The sequence below is a fragment of the Rhinopithecus bieti genome, unplaced genomic scaffold (assembly GCF_001698545.2).
Source record: "Rhinopithecus bieti isolate Rb0 unplaced genomic scaffold, ASM169854v2 scaffold_11964, whole genome shotgun sequence".
Taxonomy (NCBI): Eukaryota; Metazoa; Chordata; class Mammalia; order Primates; family Cercopithecidae; genus Rhinopithecus; species Rhinopithecus bieti.
In genome coordinates, this window is record NW_016807677.1 from 7,598,628 (window position 1) to 7,618,959 (window position 20,332).

The following is a 20,332-nucleotide window of genomic DNA, read 5'->3' on the forward strand; positions in this document are numbered from 1 at the left end:
AAAATCAAATTTGCCTACACTTGTTCATTAAATGTGTGGACCTTTAATTCATAAGGAAGTCTTGTAAATGTTTGCTTTTAACTTTCCCATACAAAGTAAGTGTTTTTTCCCCCTTTGACATCTTTCTAAAGTAGTTTATTTTCCCTCTCAATGAGGATGTCCACCAATTTCTTATTCTGAGCCAACCAAACCAAAGTTGGCTAACTGATTATGAGCATTAACATAATTCTCACCTTTATGAAATGCTTAGTAACACTCTAGTTTTCTCGTGTTTGTAGAACTGCTTGACAAAAGTGAGCCTACCTGGGATGGGGAGGCCTTCTCTGAAACACTCTTGTCCTGCTTGTGTGACGCTGGGGACAAAGCACTGTCCTTGAAGGCAGGAGCCAGGGTTCTACTTTCCATTCTAAAGATAATTAGGTGGGAGACCTTAAGCAAGCCACCTAACCACTTTGGGTCTCAGATGTTCTAGTGTTGGAATGGACTTGCCTTTTCCTGGCTAATTTTCCTAGAGATTGAACTTGATTGAGGTTCTTTTCCAGCTCTAATTGCTGAGTTTTCCTGAGTGTTTATAAAAAAAATAAATACACGTTTTAAATCAGAAGTCCTTAATTTAATAGATGGGATTCTTATATCTGCTTAGGGTAGTGTTTTTCCACCTTGGCCACACACTGGAATTCTCTGAGGAGATTTAAGAAATACAGATGCCTGGATCTCAACCTAGAGCTTCTGATTAAATTGTCCTGGGCATTGGAGGGGAGCTGCAAAAGGGGAAGGCTGAGAACTGCTGACCTGGAGGTTGAAATGGATGGCTTCTAATAAACCTTTGGGCATTACTAAGAGCAGAAGAAGGCTCAATACTTTTATCAGTGATAAACAAACAACTTTGGGGGATGGAGAATTTATTTGGTGCTATGCAGTATACAAAATGTTTTGTTGGATCAGTCTGGATTACATTTGATTGCTGGTGAAGAGACCTGAAATAACATAGATTTAAGTAAGACAGTGGTGTCCTTTCTCTCACATAAAAGAAGTCCACAGTACGGTGTTCAGGATTGTATGGAGTCTCACGGTGCCAACATCATCCCACACTCCTTCTGTCTTTCTAATCTGCTGTCCCTGGCATGTGGCTCTTGTCCTCAAGGTTTTTTTCACTGTTGCCATTGTAACTCCAGCCATCACATTTGTGACATCACATCTTCGGACAAGAAAGAAGAAGAAAAGGGAACAGCAAAAGATCATGCCTCCCAAACGCTGCCCCTTCTCCCTCCTCAACACACAACTTCTGCTGACATCTGATGCCATTTCTATCTACAAGGGAGAACAGCATAATTGTTTAACTGGGCACCTTGCCACCCTCCATAATGCAGGGGTTGTTAGAAAGGAAGGGAAGGCAGATGTTGAGTGTAAAAACTGCCAGTCTTCACTATGCGTTGAGTGCATTATCTCATGTAATCCTCATGAAAACTCCATGAAGCAGATTCTGTTGTAAGGTCCGTTTTATAGATGAGGAAACTGAATCATGAAGATTAAGTTAGTAACTCTCCCACAAAGCAAAATTCAACTGAACAGACCTCAAGTGTTGGCCTGCTAAGCTGTCCTGTCTCCCTGCCACAGTGCCTGTCTCTCTCACAGTGCTTAGGAGCTACTCCTGGTAAAAGCACAGGCCTTCCATGTCAGATAAGGGACCAATGGCAAAATGAGGCCTGCAAATGGTAGTTCATACCATGAGAACCCATTTTGATTGTTTAACATTTACTTCAGCTTACTTGTTGAAGAAAACAAGGTCTCTGCTTGCTGCTGTGCCTCCTCTGGGGGACTCTTTGAAGACATTTTAGCTACAATAAAAGGTTCAGAGAAGGACCTAGAGTTTGCCCCCAAATAACCCAGCCCTACTGTTTTCTGGGCAGTTTTAGTAGAGAGCCTGATGTGGCAGGCAGCCTTTGCTGGGAGCCAAGGGTTCTGTCTCCTTGGCATTTCTTTCACTCTGAACTTTCTAGACTTTGGAAAAGTCAGACTGCTCCTTCATATCTGCGTGTCTGTGTGTGTGTGTGTGTGTATGTTTAGGTGGGGTATGGAGAGTAAGATGTAGAGTATAGGGTTTAATTTTGAGTTAGAGAGTGACACTTCTGTTCTTTCTTCGCCTTTAGTAGTTACAGTTTAGCTTCTGGGGCAGGTGGATCTGAGTTTGAGTCCTAGGTTTATGCCTTTCTGGTTGTGTGATGCTTTCCTCCTTCTGCCACCATTTCTTTATAGGTATGCACCAGGGGTGTGACTCTTACTTTACAGGATTATGGTAGGGGTTTTCTGCTGTGCTTGGCATTAAGTAAACACTCAATAAATATTAGTTGCTGTTATTATTTTCCCATTCTGTCACAATCTACCTTTGAAGGCAAAGGTTATGCCGGCTAATTTTAGATTAAAATTTGTATGTCTTCTGAGTTCTGCATTTCTTGTGAAATGGCAGGCCACATATCTCCAGTCTTATAACTTGTAGTGGGTTAGTGATCAGGGTTACTTCTGATGATTAATCTGACCATTCTGTGATCAAACTTGGAACTCGGGTCACAATTTTCCTACCAACCTTGTAAGGTAGGGTGGCGGCAAGGCTTGTACTGACTGGCAAACTTGTGTTTGTTTTTTTAATTCACAAGATTGGACTGAGTGTTTGTAATCTAGTTGTGAGCAGAATGACACTTGAAATATGCAAGAAATAGATACCGAAAATTGAAACAACAATGTGTGGCCTCCTTTTCTTAGTAACAGTTTCATTAGTACCACTTTCTGGGAAGAGCTGGTCACCAAAAAATTATAAACCAGAATCATTCTCAGACCAGGTGCTGGGACAAAAAAGGATTTGACCAGTCTTAAATTGAATTACTTTTGAATCCACTAAAAAGAGCCATACGTTTCACTGGAAGAGAGCAAGCATACAGGACATTGTTAAAACTTTCCAGGACTAGGAAATGCTGAGGTGACAGAAAGGGAAGGAAAGAAGAGAGGCAAGAGAGTTGACAATAGGAGCAAGTCTTAATGTTAGATGAAGGGCACACCAATTCAGGAAGGAAAGGAATAGAAGGAAAATCAACCATCTCTTCATCATCCCATGCAGGTATGCATCCCTCTAGGCATCCATCCAATAATGGAATTATTTCCAGCTAGAGAAACCAACCAATGAAATAAATGATCTTCAGCAGAAGGTGGGGACGATGGAATCAGGGAAAGTGTCATGGAACATATAGAATGGGTTTGGATCTTGAAGAATAGATGGTAATCAGACTTCTGGCTTAGATCCTGGGGTATGCAGATGTATCTTAGGACATAAAATATTAGCACTGGTCAGTTTTTTAGGAATTTAGCCCCTCCTTATTCACAAGAGACCCACAAAGACTGAACACATAGTTTTCACAGCTTCAAAGTTTGATGAAGACCAATGCAACATGTTTCACAGCCACTCACTGCCACTCTCTGTAACCAGCTAGCAGGGATCTTGCTAAAAAGAGGGGTAGATTGGCCAGGTCAGGGGGATCCAGCTGTGATCTGAAGAACCCTGGAATATAGTTGTGGTGTGTGCAGGTGCCAACAGAGTGAGAACGGCAGGGAAATGTGAGGGAACATGAGCAATCAGAGCTCCAGATAGTCTCCCAAAACTGCACCATTTTTATTCTTATACTGAAGTTCTACACTAGATTTGAATAAGGGAGTTTGTAACAAAAATGTTATAGATATTAGCCTAGATATCTTTGGATTTTCTTCCCAGTGCTAATATTTCAGACCTAAAAAATTGACCAAGTGACTTCTTTCTCAGGCTTGATACTAACAACCACTCCCCTTCTCCTATGTCCATCCTAAAGGAATCCCTTGCATCATGAGAGCCATTGGCTAGTAAAGCTGAACATTATCCAGAAAGCTCCTCTTGACCGGCCGTGTTGTCTCTCATGAATCCATTGTTAGGGCTACTCTCACTCACGTAGGCTGCACCCCAAGCCACCATGAGCCTTGGAGCTTGGGCAGTTGGGTCTGACTCCAAATACAAAACTAATGCTGAGGTCTGAAGAGTCCATCCTCCAAGGAAGTGGTCCTTACGTGATGGTCTCAGGAAAAGTTAATTTTTTTTTCAATAAAGCTCTCTTTGGTCTTGAAAAGCCAAAATGAGATATTGTTTGAATCAAGGAACAAAAAATCGGATATCCATCTGCCTCCTCCAGCTGCTTAACCACAGGTTATTCCTATCCTAGCTCGGTGGGCAATTCTAGATTCAAGCCTTGATCTAATAAGGAAAGAGCCAGCCCTTTCCTTTGCTCCATCCCTCACTGGGGTGCTGCCTTGTTATAGAATTGGGGTGGCCACTGGGGTGGGTGGACTCTCCTCATTCACCTTCTGATCTGGGACGGTAGGTCTGGAGCTCTGTTCAGGCCCTTTCTCTCCCCTTCTGATGCCCCACTCTCAGCAAAGCTGAGGCAATGCCAAATATGTAATCCAGGAATCTGCTTTGCTCTACAAGGTGATCAAACTCCCATCTATGGGCACTGAAGAGCCCTCCCTTGCCCATTGCCACATTTCTATTCCATATGCGATATGTGCTCCTAGGTTTCTAGCCCCCTTGAAGGAGTATCTACAACACAGCCTCAGCCACGGCTGTCTCTGGCCTTTAGGCGATACGTATAGGTTCCTTAAGGGGCTGCATCTGAGGTCAGGACAAGGGAATGCCATCGTATTCTGTCTGCAGCCTAATCACTGCCATTCAAAAATATCCAAGGTTTTCATTTCTAGTCAGCCTTTAAAAACTCAAATCTGCTGCAAACCTAATCTTCTCATGACTGCTGAAGAAAGAAGTCTTCTGCTCAGTTCATGGTATTTTTTATAAAAGGCCATCTCCAGGGTTTGGCATCTCCTGTCTAGGATTGCTGTATGAAAGTGAGGTCTTTGACCAGCCCCTCTGCAGCATCATTGGCCTCCCTGTCTCCTAAGTAGGGGTATCTTGCTGCCTGGGGATTCTAGGTACCTGAGAGATGAATTCCAGGAGCATAGTGAAGGCAGGTAGAGACAGGCCTTGCAGGCAGCAGAAGGCCCTGGGTATGCTGAAGACAGAGACATTCAGTATCAGGATGTAGCTGAATGGGGGCAAATTAGGTCTCTGTGCCAAGGCTACTTCTCCGATGACAGATGGGCCATGGATTGTTGGCTGAGATCAAAGGAGAAAAGCCTGTTTGTTGGGAGCGCATTATGCACCAGGTGTTTCATTGTGTTAATCTCCTACAGTTCTCATGATAACCCTTTGAGATGGATATTATTATTTTCATTTTGCAGATGGGGAAACCGAGGCACACACTGGTTAAGTGATTTGCCAAGAGTCACACAGGTGATAAACAACATAGCAGACTTTCTAAACAAACTATAGAAATGATCCCTGAAAGTATAGTCTTCATAGCAGATTTTCTAAACTAGGTCTAGTCCCAAACTATACCACACTGCTTCTCAATGACAAGGATTTTAGTGTTGCACTGCGTCCTTCTTCTCCTCCCACTTGAAGAGTGCCCTCAATTAGATGGAGGCAAGTTATGACTTCATCAAGGGTAGCTCTAGCCCGGCACAAAAAGCCTCTGCAAAGTTGAATCGTAGCAAGTCACGCTCGAGACTCAGCATGGAAGCTATGAAACCTGCTGATTTCCATCTTAGAATCTGAGTTCCCTGGACTCCTCTTCTCTTGGTGGGCCAATCAGCCAAGATAGGATAGGACCAGCTAGTGACACACCCTTAGGATTCACTCAGGACCTGTCACTTAGAGTGTCTGGGACAAGGGTCTGCTCATGGTGTGGCCTGAGCCTCTGGCCCCAGACCAGCCCCTCTGCATTGGAGACAGAACAGTCATATCTCTTGCACTCTCCTCTCTACAGTCTCTACAGACTTGGGCCCCCAATTTGCTGCTTGTTCAAGCCTTACTAAACCAGGTGTAGGTGGAAACTATCCAAACAAGCCAGAACCACTTCAGTTCTGAGGCAGATGCAACTCTGTCACAGTTTGTAATTCTAAATTTGTTTGTGCAATGATTTGATTAAAGTCTATGTACCCCACTAGGCTACACTGTAAGCTCCAAGAGGGAAAGAACCTCATCTGTTCTGCTCAGCAAGTACTTGCTCAGTGAATGCTCTGCCAGGGGTCTCTTGGTCTTGTCCCCTACCCTGGGACATAGTGTATCTGCGATGGGAACCCTTTCTGCTCTGGTGACCCCAGTTTCTGTAAAAGGCAGGCAGATGCAGCTGCTTTCTCAGGTGGACCTGTCTGCTGTCATTTCAGTCGAAAAATACCAAAAATAAAACCTTGCGGGGAATTGTTTGGGTCTCTCAGTTCTCGTCACTCCTCATGTGAGAAGGCTGCTGACAAGGTTCTCGTGGACTGATCTTTCCTCTCTTGGCTGGGCAACAGCATTTCTTGGGGAAATTGGCAATTGAGGGAGACTGGATCAGGGTAGTCCAAGCCCAGACTTTAACTGGAGCAAGGAGGGTTAGGACGGGGCCAGGAATCATTTGATGATTGACCTGCAGTGTCACTCAGAGAAATAAACGGGACTTGCCCGGGCGGGGACGAGGCAGGCAGTGAGGCAGAAGTGGACTGCACTTGGAATCACAGGTCCTGGGCTTGGTTGAGGACACTGTTACTTACAAGTGTAGTCCTCAGGCAAGTCACTGAACATCTCTGGGCATCACTTTCCTTCTCGGTAAAGGAAGGGAGGGGAAGAGGAATACGTTGTAGTGAGGCCCCATCTGCAATCATTAGCGTCAAAATCGCTATGGAACATCATGCAAATAGGAGTGTGGTGATTTCAGAATTCCCGAGAGTTAAGAATGTGACCAGGAAACACATGGACCTTTGCCACCCATTCATTCAGCAGACCTGAGTCCCCGGGAACAGAGAATGGGTACAAACAGCCTTTTGTGCTTGACCTGATCTGCGGGAGGCTCAGAGGAAGGGAGGTGTGGTGTGGAAGGTACAGAGAGTGCAGGGGAAAGGATCCCTGGGAGTCATGCTGTAAGGGAAGGGTTAGAGAGCCGCTGCCACGTGGAAACCTCTTGCACTTGAGGCCTTTGGCTGCCCCCACCCAGAAGTTTAGGGACAATCCAGGTAATCCTGAGGCCTCAGGGTGTAAATGCTCAGGTCTGAGCTTGGTGGAGATGGGTGGTCTTCTGTGGGTCAGTGGGCTCTTGACTTCAGCCTAACACAACCTAGAGGGATCTCTGTGTGACTGCCCCGGGGGTCCATTCCCTGCTGGCTATGACGTCCATTCAGTAGGAATCACTCGGCCCCTAGACCACTTTGGTCTGGGGCTCTGTGGCTCTAAGACTGAACAACCCTCTGCTGTCACCCCCAACATACCTTAAGAGTGTCCCCTGGGTCCCATTGTCAGGGCTGCTCTTTCTAGGTCCTGGTGGCTTGCCTAGGTCTGGGGAAATTCTCGATGACCATGGCCCCTGGTTCAGCCTTTCCCAGGGGACCTTCCTATGGTTAATGAGTGAGCTCTTTGGGGCTGATGGGAAGGAATAATCTTTTAGAATGGGGACACAGGGAGGGCACATGCCACTGTCTGTTCCTTTATCTTCTCCACCCAGACCAGAGAATGTGAGGTCAGCCACCATCTTTGTGATCTGATAAAGGCATCCCAGCCTACCAAGCAAGACATTACAACTTATTCCTTGGCTGTCCAGCAGCCTTGCAGGCAACATCAAATTGTACTTCAATCGTGGTTCCCCTTTCTCTCATGTCTTCCAGTCACCTTTAAAGCTACCATTTCCCCCCTGCTGTCTTTTTCTCCTCTGTCCTGGGTATCATCCAGATTGCAGGATATATGAGTGATGTGTTTGTATTTCCTGGCTGCAGGGTCCTCTCAGCTCAAATGTTAGTGAATGGAAGGCCTGCGTTTACATGCATATGGGATTTCTTTGTTGGCCTACATTAAAAAACAACAACAACAAAAGGTAAACTACAATGTAGTGTAAATGAGTGGGAAAGCCTTTCTGTAGTGTGTCAAGTTCAGCCTTTAACCAAAACCCAACTTCTTCCTTCCTGTTTGGAAAAATATCAGCCATTGTCCATGAATGGAAGGAACAAATTTGAAAACTTTGACTCAGACCGTCACCGTAAGAAAGGCGTCCACATCAGTGTTTCAGTTAAAGATGTGAATAATCCTTTAGCCAACTGGAGTTAATGCTCTCTAGAAGTCCTTGGACCACAAGCACAAACAAAATTCTTTACATGAAAATGTAAACAAACTTTTTTTTTTTTGAGACAAGAGTTTCACTTCTGTCGCCCAGGCTGCACTGGTGCGATCTCGGCTCACTGCAACCTCTGCCTCCTGGGTTCCAGTGATTCTTCTGCCTCAGCCTCCCGAGTAGCTGAGAGTACAGGCTCCTGTCACGGCACCCAGCTAATTCTTCTATGAAATGTAAAGAATTCTTTATATGAAAGTGACAGGTGCCAGCAACTATTATGACTTGATTTTCAGTTAGAAGCCAGGGCAAGTTTGTTGGCAATAGTCTTGAATTCCTATTGTTCAATTAGTTTTGCTACAAATAAAGAGAAAATTGTATTTCTTCTCAGTGGGTCTTTTTTTTTTTAAGAAAAAACAAAACAAAACAAACAAACCCTGAAGATTCAATAGCAGAAGATATTTCCAGTGGTTACTTAGAGTGATCAATAGTGTGTCACTATTAACAGTGTGTCACATGTCCTTCTGGGCTAGGAGTTTTTATCTTTCAAAATGGCCTTGTGTGGCTACAAGGTTTACCTGTTTTTTAGGTAAGTTCCTAAAAAATTGACCAAGTGACTTCTTTCTCAGGCTTGATACTAACAACCACTTCCTTTCTCCAATGTCCTTCATAAAGGAATCCCTTGTATCATGAGGGCCACTGGTTAGTAAAGGTGAGAATTATCCAGAAAGCTCCTCTTGACTGTCCGTGATGTCTCTCATGAACCCATTGTTAGGGCTACTCTCACTCATGTAGGCTGTATTCCAGGCTACCATGAGCCTTGGAACTCGGGCAGTTGGGTCTGACCCCAAATACAAAACTAATGCTGGGGTCTGAAGAGTCCATCCTCCAAGAAAGTGGTTCTTACATGATGGTCTCAGGAAAAGTTATTTTTTTCATAAGGCTCTCTTTGGTCTTGAAAAGCCCAAATTAGATAATGCTTAAATCAAGGAACAAACAACTGGATATCCAGCTGCCTCCTCCAGCTGCTTAACTACAGATTATTCCCATGTTATTCCTATCCTAGATCAGATGGGCAGTTCCAGATTCAAGCCCTGATCTAATAAGGAAAGATACATTCCTCTCCTCTGCTCCATCCCTCACTGTGGTGCTGCCTTGCCGATTCAAGGTTCAACCAGTCAGTTGTGAATGGAGAGTACTCTCAGTAGGTGAGATGGTGGGACGGAAATGCATGCTTATCCTGCAGCCCACCTCACCATTAGAGCAACTGTCTTAACTGTTGTCCACCCTAGTGCCTGGCCCTGGGATGTCACAAGAGGACAATGGCAGGGAGAAGGGCCTTCTCTCAAGGGTGCCTTGGAGGCTGTTTTAGGGAATGACTGGCTTCAGACATGGGTGTCTTAAAGTTGCCCCAGAAGAGAAGTTACCATTGACCAGGCCCCAGGCGTTTGCTTAGCTCAGAGCCATCAGGAGGGACTTACCTCCTTAGATGAGTAGCTCCTGCACTGTGGTGTGAATGTGGTTTGCAAGGTGTCATTAAATAAACAAGTGCTGACAATTTTGCGTATTTCCTGGGTGATATTTTATTATACTTTCATCAAGGAACTGGAGAACCATATTTATTTAAATCAGGACACTCCATATGTTCCTAGCTTGGTGCAAAGCAGGCACAAATGTCCACATGCGGCCAGGTTGCTGGCTGAGGTGACCAGTTTGCTTGAGTTTTCATGCTCTGCACTCTCCAGCAGAACAGCAGCTGCAGGACTCTTATTTTTGTGATGTAGAGCATGTCTGGGTGCGTGGCAGGGGGAACTGAAATAGTCTCTGCTGACCTTTTATACCTACAGATTTTGTTTCATTGCTCATTTTGGAAAAGGGAAGCCCTTATAGGGGCCAAATTGATGGTTTTTCTGTAAATGATTTTTTCCCCCTCAAACTCCATTGGTTTGACTTCCAGTGGTATAGAAAGGCAACATGGTGAACTTCTCAGCCCGAAAAAGGAGATTTCCAATCAGGGCCGAGAGGCTCATGCTAAGGTGGAAAAATTTTCCTCCGTGATGGACTCTTGGATACCCACAGGAGACTTAAAAGGCCCTCAGACCACAGGATTCATGGTGAGAAAGCTTCAGGCTTTGAGGTTATATTACTTGGAGTTACAAGTTAATCGGGGACTTAACTCGACTTTGGGAAATTGGGCTTCTATCTTATTATTTCAATCTCCTGGTTTATTTTCTTTGGATGTATTATTATTATTTTAAGAAATTTACTGAAAAGTTAAAATATTTCTTTTACGTATTACAATTTAGTTGTTTTAAAGTTAATTCAGGGATCCGGTCACCCCAAGGTGAGGCAATCGTGATTTTAGACACACTTTTTTCCTCTCCCAAATTTGTATTTGTGGGCTCAGTTCTCATGCTGGTGGCAGTAGGGAGCTCAGTGTTTACTGTGGAATTAAAAATGTTTATTGTTGCTGCACATAGATTGGTGTGAAAGGTACCAACTACAGGTTTCAACTTGCAAAAACACTTGGGTGTTGGGCTCCTTCGGAATCGTCTTGAGGCTTCAGATTCTGATATTTCGTGAGCACTTTACAAAGTCACTCTGAGAAGCACCCTCCCTCTTACCTGCTCAGTTGGAGTCAGTTACAGGTTTCCTTGGCAGCTGACTGTGGACACATGCCGGGCAGTCAGGAGACCCTTGGGAGCTGTGGGAGTCCTGCAACGGCAATAGGAAGAGGTGGGGACTTAGAGATTGCTCCACATATGGTCTGTTGTGCCAGGGCACACCTGTTGACACTGCGTTCCAAGGAAGTCCAGACATTAGAGGGTGATACTCTCTGTCCACAGCACCTCTGCCAAGCGCTCTTTGTTAATTGATTTAGAAACAGTAGGAGGCAGGAAGCCCTCTCTTGACAAGATCCTGGAAGTGCCCAGCTGGTCCCTTTCCAGCCAAGTGTGTGGTGTGTCCACTTTCTGGGAGGGACTGGGACCAGCAGGTCTCTGAGCCCTTCCTCAGAAGTGTACATGCAAACGAGAGGGGGCTGAGCCATGCATCTGTCTCTGAGATGGTCTGAGCTATGTGCATATGAGATTGAGCCCTTCTTGTCCCTCAGCTGAATTAAGAGGGTGACCACAGTGCTCAGACCCCCAAGTAACCCCATTTCCCAAATTTCTTTCGAGTACACAATGCCTCAGACTGTACTTTATGCCTAAGGAATAGCTGGGAACCCAACTGAAGGCAAGTGTGAATTGCAGGATATGACTGAACAGAACTGATATATGCAACAGCATGGATGGAACTGGAGGACGTTATGTGAAGGGAATAAACCAGGAACAGAAAGACACAATTCTCATACTCTCACTTGTATGTGGGAACTAAAAATTCACACAGTTGAACTCATGGAGATAGAGAGTAGAATGATGGCTACCAGAAGCTGGGAAGGGCAGCAGAGGGAGTGGGAGTGGGGATGATTAATGGGTACAAAAATATAGTTAGATAGAATGAATATGATCTAGTATTTGATAGCACAACAGGGTGACTATAGTCAACAATAATTCATGGTACACTTAAAAATAACTGAAAGCGTAATTGGATTGTTTATAACACAAAGAAGTGACAAATGCTTGAGGGGACGGGTGCTTTATCTACCCGGATGTGATGAGTATGCATTGCATGCCCGTATCCAAATATCTCGTGTACCCCATAAATACATACACTGACTATGTACTCACAAAGATTAAAACCAAAAATGCTGATGTGGCCATGGGGTGAGCCTGAGAAAGAGTGAGCAGAGTGTGGGAGGGCAGGTGCCCTGTTTGCTGACAAGTCAGATCGTACCTGGGGCCTGTGGTCATCCCTGGGCACCACCCAGCAGTAGGGAAAGTGGCAAATGCAACTTGTGCAAGAGTGACTCACCCAGAAGGAAGGTGGGGGGACTAAAACCATGTCATTTAGAAATAGCTGAAGGAATGAGAAATCCCTTCAGACCTGGGGGGGCACCTGGTATCTCTCCTCAGATGTGGGAAAGGAATATTACTGCTAATACTCATGATAATAGGAACGTACATGTATTAAATGCTCTGTGCCAAACTCTATTCCAAACACTTCACATGCATTTCTTAAATTACCCTACAACATACATACCATTATGATCCTCACTTTATAGATGAGACAGCTGTAAATGGATTAAGAATTGTGAGTTTCATTAGAAGGTAGTGGAGGGAAATATGACGCGTGTTACCATAAGTTAGTCTCAGTAGGAGGAAGAGCTGTCTGACATAATATCTCCCCAAAAGGAAGGTGGAAAAGGCCAGAGGGAAGAGAATTAAAACCACATGTATCGAGCATCTACCCTGTGCCAAACATGGCCTTTGGAGCTCCCCATGTATTATTTCGGTTAATCCTCACAACCACTGTGTGAGAGAAGAATTATTATTCCCGTTTTACAAATGAGGAAATTGAAGTCTAGAGACATTAAATAAATCTAAGAACTTTCCACCAGTAAGTGACAGCCCAGATTTGAATACAGGTAGGTGTGGCTCTCAAGTCTATTGTCATTGGTGTTCAGAGCAAAGGTGGAGGTGCACTGGTGGCCCCGGGGCACAGAACCAGGCTGGTTCCCCGGCTAGACACTCCCATGGCAGCCAGAATTTCACAAGTTGTGACACATTCATCTGCTGGTAACTTTTGTTGCTTGTCTTCCCCATTAGACTGCAAGATCCGCGTGGGGGGGAACTGCATGGGTCCTGCTCAGCGCTGTACTCTTAGGCACTAGAAATATTTGAAAGAATGAATGAACACCAGCAGAGATCTCTTGTTCAGACAGGAGAAGTTAAAATAAGGATAATGAAACTGCTATTGGGATGTTATCGGGAGATGCTTATGTTAAATTAGGAATGAATTATCAACGGTTGTAATCCCAGTATATTTTCAGAATTACCTGAGAGACTTTTTTTTTGAGACAGAGTCTCACTCTGTTGCCAGGCTGGAGTGCAATGGTGCAATCTCAGCTCACTGCAACCTCACCTCCCAGGTTCAAGTGATTCCCCTGAGTCAGCCTCCCAAGTAACTAGGATTATAGGCATCTGCCACCACATCCGGCTAATTTTTTGTATTTCAGTAGAGACGGGCTTTCAGCATGTTGGTCAGGATGGTCTTAATCTCCTGACCTTGTGATCCACCCACCTCAGCCTTCCAAGAGAGGTTTTTATACATACAGATTCCTAGGCCCATATCAGCCCCCTAGAATCAGACTCTCCCAGAGCAGGACCTGTACCTGCATATTGCATCATTTCCTGGTTGATTTGCTACCTGGCCAGCTGAGGGACCTTGGAGGATGGGTCTGAAGTCCACCTGAGATACTGGGATTCCTGACCCCCATCATCTGCCCCTGGGGCTCACTTCCCACTTCCTGTTGCCCAAGCTTCTCTCTGCCTTCTGGGCTTCAAGGCCAGGCCTTGCTCGTGGCTGGAGCCTGGAGGAAGGTCTGGTGCCGAGTCAGGCATGGGACCTTATCAGCTGGGTATTTACTGAGCAAAGTTCAACCAGGGCAGCACTGGAGATCCGGGTTTAACAGATACCTAGGCTTCCGGGACTTTGATTCAGAGCCCAGGTCCCTGGGGCCCTTATCGGTGGATAATAATGGGCTCCCTGTGGAAGTCCTAAGGACTAGTCTTTCTTGGCTTACCCAGGCCTGCTCTCTGAGAGCCCAGGGCCCCTAGGCCACAGGCTGTCTAGGTGGACAGCTTGTCGCTTCCCAGCCACGGCTGATTTTCAATTGCTCTCCCAGGCCAGGAAGGGCCCTATGCACTGGTTCTTACTTGGGTCAATGCTTTGGTCTCCTGGCTTTGACAGCAAGAGGGGAAGGAAACCTTCCCTCAGCAGCAGGTGGACACTCTCTGGCCCCAGGGCACATGGATCACCCTTGGGTAATTGTCCCATGCCGTCGAAGTCACCGAGAACCTGGGAGCCACTTGCCTTCATCCTAAAGGTGTAGGAGAGGTGAAGGGAAGACAAATGGCAGCATGTCTTAAAGAATCACCCAATCGATTAATCAATAAGTATCAACTGAGCTTAAAATGGATGGGCATGCCACTGGGAAGATATGGAGAAATAAGGTACAAGAACTCCCTTGAGACGTTTATAATCTAGTTGTGGGTATAAGACACTTCCATCAAAAAGAATAACTGTTACATAACTGAATTTTTTTGAATGTCTATGCTGTGTTTATTTGAGGCATATACTGTTCTACCAATATGCCACATTAGGTGACTTCTCTCAATATTCCTTTGACAAAGAAACTGAGGATTAAGAGGCGCAGAGAGGTTTAGTACTTGCCCAGGAACACACAGAGAGGTGGTGGCAGGGGCAGGATTTGAGGCCTGTGCCATCTGGCTCAGAGTCCCTGTCCTTCCCGCTGTCCCCTACTGCCACCTGATGAATACCAATCAGATCTGGAAATGTTTGAGAGGCTGTAGAATGTGGAAATTCCTCAGGCTGCAGGGGTCAGGCAGGAGGGCTGCACTTGGGTTGGGTCAGCAAGAATCAAGAGGTTGGAAGAAGTGAGAGGGAATTCTGACCGTGGAAAACCTCAACCACAGATGAGGAGGTGAGACATGCAGGAACACGTAGAGAACACAGACAGACCTTCTGGCTGGAGTCAGGGTTTGTGTAGTAGAGAGCGTGCAAAGTGGTGAGAAAAATGGGTTCGGATCTCATTCTGAAGGCTGCCCAATTCTAGAATAAGGAGCTGGGCCTTCGTTGTCTGGGTGCAGGGGGCCTACAGAAGGTTTGGGAGTAGGAGGAGTGACAATACTGGGAGAAGCATTCTAGGAAATGTCACGTGGTTCTCTGTGTTCAAGCACGACTTAGGGGAGCAGGCAGATCCATGAGGAAATGAGCACTTTGGGGTGCGGGCTCGTCTGAGAAGGACCATGGGCTCCAGGGACATTGCTTTTCACAGCCACAGCTCCAGAGCAAGCCCCCGCCCCGGCCCGGCCATACCAGGGCGTCCGCGTGAAGGAGCCAGTGAAGGAACTGCTGAGGAGGAAGCGAGGCCACGCCAGCAGCGGGGCGGCGCCTACACCTACGGCGGTGAGTGTGTGTGTGTGTGAGAGGGTGAGTGTGTGAGAGAGAATGTGTGTGTTAGAGATAGTGTGAGAGTGTATGTGTGTGTGAGGGAGTGTGTGGGTGTGTGTGAGAGTGTGTGAGTGCGTATGTGTGACAGTGTGTGAGAGAGTGTGTGTGTGAGTGTGACAGAATAGTGTGTGTGAGTGTGAGAGAGAATGCGAGTGTGTGTCAGAATGTGTGAGAGTGTATGTGTGTATGAGGGAGTGTGTGAGAGTGTGTAGGAGAGTATGTGTGTGAGTGTGAGAGAATGTATGTGTGAGCGTGTGTGAGTGTGTGCATGTGAGAGTGTGTGTGTTTGTGTGTGAGAGAGAGTGTGTGTGTGCGCGCATGCAGGCAGACGAGTTGGGAGGTGACCAAGGGGATCAGGCAGGAAGGAGTGCAGGTCGCATGGTGGAGGCTGCCAGGGATAGAGCCAGGGTGGAGCAACTGGGATGAGGGATTGGGACTGGCTCAGTTGGCCCACTGAACACAGCTACTGCCAAGGCCTGAGTAAGCGAATGACTCACATACCCTGGTGTGAGTTGGGGGCTCACCCTGAGATGAGGAAGACACCAGCTCCCTGAGCACACAGACTTCCTGCTAAACGGAAATACAAATCCCTCAAGTGTAGGTGGTGATGGTTGGGATACCGGGTGGGGTGTTTTGTTCTAACCAGAGAGTTTCCTACCTTCTACTCTCCTGCCCTGAGGTCCTCTGGGCAAGTTCCCTGCACAGGGCCAGTTGGCAATGGCTAAACACTGACCCTGGTCTTCTCCTCTCCCCTCTAGGTGGTGCTGCCCCATCAGCCCCTGGCGACCTACACCACAGTGGGTAAGAGTGCCCCGTAGCCCTGGTGGCCCCCAGGCCTCTCATCTGGGTGGCATCTGCAGTTCTGAAATTTCCTTCTTCCCACAGGTCCTTCCTGCCTGGACATGGAAGGCTCTGTGTCTGCAGTGACGGAGGAGGGTGCTCTGTGTGCCGGCTGGCTCTCCCAGCCCACCCCGGCCACCCTCCAGCCCCTGGCCCCATGGACACCTTACACCGAGTATGTGCCCCATGAAGCCGTCAGCTGTCCCTACTCAGCTGACATGTATGTGCAGCCCGTGTGCCCCAGCTACACGGTGGTGGGGCCCTCCTCAGTGTTGACCTATGCCTCTCCGCCACTCATCACCAATGTCACGGTATGTCACACAAAGGCAGAACTGCACCCGCCCATGCTGAGTGCACCCTTTGAGAACCAGAGCTGACTTCCCGACCCTGATCTTCCTTGCTATTGATTCTCAGGATAATCAGGTCATCAAAGCTTGCCTTATCCTCCACGGAGGCCTGCTCTGATTCTCATTTGCTGAAATATCTTTCACAAAGATGTCTCACAGCCTCTCTTGTCATCCTTTCTGCTCCTCAGGACTGGGGAGGTCTTCTCTGATTCCCTGTTCTAAATCTCCCCAGCTTCCTTGCAAGCAGTGAGTCTTGGTTTTGAGTTGAAGTTTTTAGTGAATGGGGTACCATGTGAGATCTACATGGGGTCTTGTGTTGGAACCAGCCTTTCATTTCTATTCAGATAACTTAGGGAGTGATCGTTCACTTAATAATGGGACTTAACAGAAGATTTCTAGGCTGAGCAACAGGTGATATTTTTGATGGCGTCAGACCCACTTGTGGGGTAATTTTTTAAAGTTCTGTCTCTATTGTCAGATTGCCTGTGTTCAAATCCCTGCCCCTTCACTTATTAGCTATGTGACTCTGGGTTTAGTGACTTAAAACTCTCTGAACCTCAGTGTCTTCATCTGTAAAATGGGAACACCAAGAAAAGGGTCATTGTCAGGATCAAATGAAATAATGCATGTGGAGGGCTTAGCACAGTGTCTGGCATACAGAAATCACTAATATGTATTAGTTATTATCATATATCAAAATCTGCTAACATTAACTAAGGGCCTGATGGGAAAGGAAGAGCCTCTTCCCCCAGGAGTGAAGGAAGGAGAGGAAATAGATTTATATTAATGGTGCCTATTTGACTAAAGGAATGGGAATTTTGCAAGTGTTCAAGGGCAAAAAGACCTGTGGTTACAGCTGTATTCAGCTCCAGTCCAGGGAAACCGTGGGAAGTACAGCTGGGCCTTGAGCTGTCCCAGAGCCCACCTTCGATGGTGGAGCTTGCTTTGGTCCACCTTGTCTCCTCCATTTCCCTCCAGGGTCCAGTGTCATCCTGATGCACCTACCCCTGCCTCCAAGTACCTTCTATGAAAGGCCTGCAGGAGCCCTTCCATCCCAGGTCCACCTGCTACCCAGCAAACCAATTTTGGAGGCTGGATGATGATAGATAAGAAGGAGTTAATCCAACTCCCTCTCCCAGGCACCTCATTTCCATGTCAGGGAGCCTGGGGAGAGGGTGACGGGTGGCGGACTCATGGTTTCCAGCCATTTCATTACCAAGGATTCCTTTCGTTGTTTATCCCCTTTCATCATCCCCACCTTTTGCTTTGAAAAGTCCTGTGTATCAAACAAATGGTATTTATTAAGAATTAATTTATTTGTTTTGCCATTTTGTGAATTAACTCATCAAAGCTGTCTAGAGCTATAAGTCCACACTCCTGATCAGCAGAGATAAGACCTGCTGTGGTGCTGAGTGGATGTAATTCTATTCCCCAGCAAATAAACCTATAGTTGCAATAGATTTGTACAGGTTTATGACTGGGAAATGTAGAATTTCCATCTGGATTTTTGAAAAGCTGGGAATAATGAGGCTTTCCCGGATTCTGTCTGGTTTCAGGACACTGGGATAGGGACCACTGGCTTATACCTCAGCCCGGATTTTGGAAGGCTGGAAGGCCTCTGAGACCATTTCCAGCTCTACCATTCTATGTAAAAACACCCTAAAGTCTTGCTACTCAAACTCTGGTCCCTGGACTGGCCACATTGGAGTCCCCTGAGATCTGATTAGATATGCAAAATCCCAGACTTCTTGTACCAGAAGCTGCATTGTAACAAGATCTGCAGGAGGTTAAGAAAAGCCTTGCCCTAAATGATTCTAACAGTTTGCTATCAAGACACAGTGACAATAGGAGGAATATGTGACAGGAGAGACAGGGATGGTAGGGAGAGATTTTGGCCTCTCATGAATCCATGCAAAGAGCATCCTCTTCTATCTGCTTTCCTCAAGTGTGAAAGAGAAGTAAGAATCCAGGCCTCGCCTCTGTTACAGGCCTGACCTGAGGTTTGTGAGGGAAGTCGCCTGTGCAGGTGAGAGGTGTGACTCGTAGAGCAGGCAGGAGAAGGACTCTAACCCTTGAAGGGTCATGGTGGGTGCCCATAAGTGGGATGGCGATGGAGATCAGCTCAGAGACAGAGGAGGATGAGGATGTGGAAGGCACCAGGCAGCAGCAGGAAGGAAGGCCAAGTTTGCTGACAAAGCAGTGCTTCCCCCACCTGGGGATGGCCGGGCTTCCCCATGCTGGCCATTACTAGAGGCGACAGAACTGTGTTGGCTCATGGGGACCTCCAAAGCTGTTGTGTGGAGCCTGGACTGTCTTTGTGTCTGGGCAGGATAGTGGCCACCTTCCAGATACAGCTGCCAGGCTATGGTTTAACATGTATTTTCACAGATTTTAAGGTGCATTTATTTTTCACATTTTAAGATCTCTGAAATAGAAATGAATTTTGTATTCCATGAAACCTGGAAAATCCTCTCTAATTGGCTTAACCCAATGAGTTCATTACTATTTGTATTCTATTTTGTAGATGAGAAAAATGAGCCTTCCAAACAGGAAGTGGCCTGAGCAAAGACATATAGCTAGGAAGGGTCAGGGTTGGGGCTGCGGTTGAAGTCTGCCTGGCTTCTTCCTTGGGGGTCTGCCTGGCTTCTCCCTTGGGGGAGACTTTGAGCAGGAGGAGGTGGAGTCCCATGAAGTAAGAAGCCAGGAAAGGGCAGAGTTGAAGGGGGAGATGGAGACCCCTCTAAGGGCAAGGATGGGTGGGTGGGTCTCCTGGGGCTGCTAACCCTCTGTCCCATGTTTCCCTGTCACAGACAAGAAGCTCCGCCACGCCCGCAGTGGGGCCTCCGCTGGAGGGCCCAGAGCACCAGGCACCCCTCACCTATTTCCCGTGGCCTCAGCCCCTTTCCACGCTACCCACCTCCACCCTGCAGTACCAGCCTCCGGCCCCAGCCCTACCTGGGCCCCAGTTTGTCCAGCTCCCCATCTCTATCCCAGAGCCAGTCCTTCAGGACATGGAAGATCCCAGGAGAGCCACCAGCTCACTGACCATCGACAAGCTGCTTTTGGAGGAAGAGGATAGCGACGCCTACGCGCTCAACCACACCCTCTCTGTGGAAGGCTTTTAGGGGTGGCTCCCACCTGAGTCCTGTTCCCTGAAACTGGGATTTGAAAATGAGCCTGGAATTGAGCCCCAAATTCAAGCTTGTTTGGAGTAGTTATTTCATAACTACACTTTCTACACACAGCTAGAATTGTAGACCTGTAAACCTTCCTTCCCTTCTGCCTTCCCCTCCTTCCCTCCCTCACTTCCTCCCTCTTTCCTTCCCTTCTTCCTTCCCCTCCCTCCCTCACTTCCTTCCTCTCCCCCTCTCCGTCCCTTCTTCCCCTCCCTCCCTCTTTCCTTCCCAACCCCTTCCTTCCTTTTCCTCCCTTCGTCCCTCCCTTCCCTCCTTCCTTCTCCCTTTCCTTCCCTCCCTCCCGCCCTTCCTCCCTCACTCCCTCCCTTCCTCCCTCCCCCTCCTCCCTCGCTTCTTCTCTCTTCCTTACTTCTTTTTTCGATTCTGTCCCATTTTGGGAGGTAATTATAGGGATTTTAGCAATAACGTTTTATGTCAAATGTTGCCAAGTCTGTGGTCCATGGGCTTTCATTTCTGTCACATTTCATTTCTTGGAAAAGGCTCCCTTTCTCCAGTGCCTGCTGAAACTTCTTAGGGCCACTGACACCCTCTGTCATTTTAAGATGTATGCGGTGGCCAGCAGGAAGATCAGCCCTGACAGCACCTCCTGAGAAAGGCAGCCAAGGGC

The 20,332-nt window shown here is 46.9% G+C and overlaps 1 protein-coding gene across 1 annotated transcript in view; it reads left to right on the plus strand.

Annotated features, from left to right (window-relative positions):
• The window catches only part of POU2AF1 (POU class 2 homeobox associating factor 1), a 25,369-nt gene extending 5,500 nt beyond the window's left edge, over window positions 1–19,869 (plus strand). Inside the window, exons 2-5 of the mRNA XM_017883254.1 lie at window positions 15,166–15,296; window positions 16,100–16,142; window positions 16,227–16,492; window positions 19,339–19,869. Coding sequence (XP_017738743.1) covers window positions 15,166–15,296; window positions 16,100–16,142; window positions 16,227–16,492; window positions 19,339–19,653 — 755 coding nt within the window. The 3' untranslated portion in view covers window positions 19,654–19,869. The remainder of the gene's footprint in view (window positions 1–15,165; window positions 15,297–16,099; window positions 16,143–16,226; window positions 16,493–19,338) is intronic.
• The last annotated feature ends 463 nt before the right edge of the window (window positions 19,870–20,332 follow it).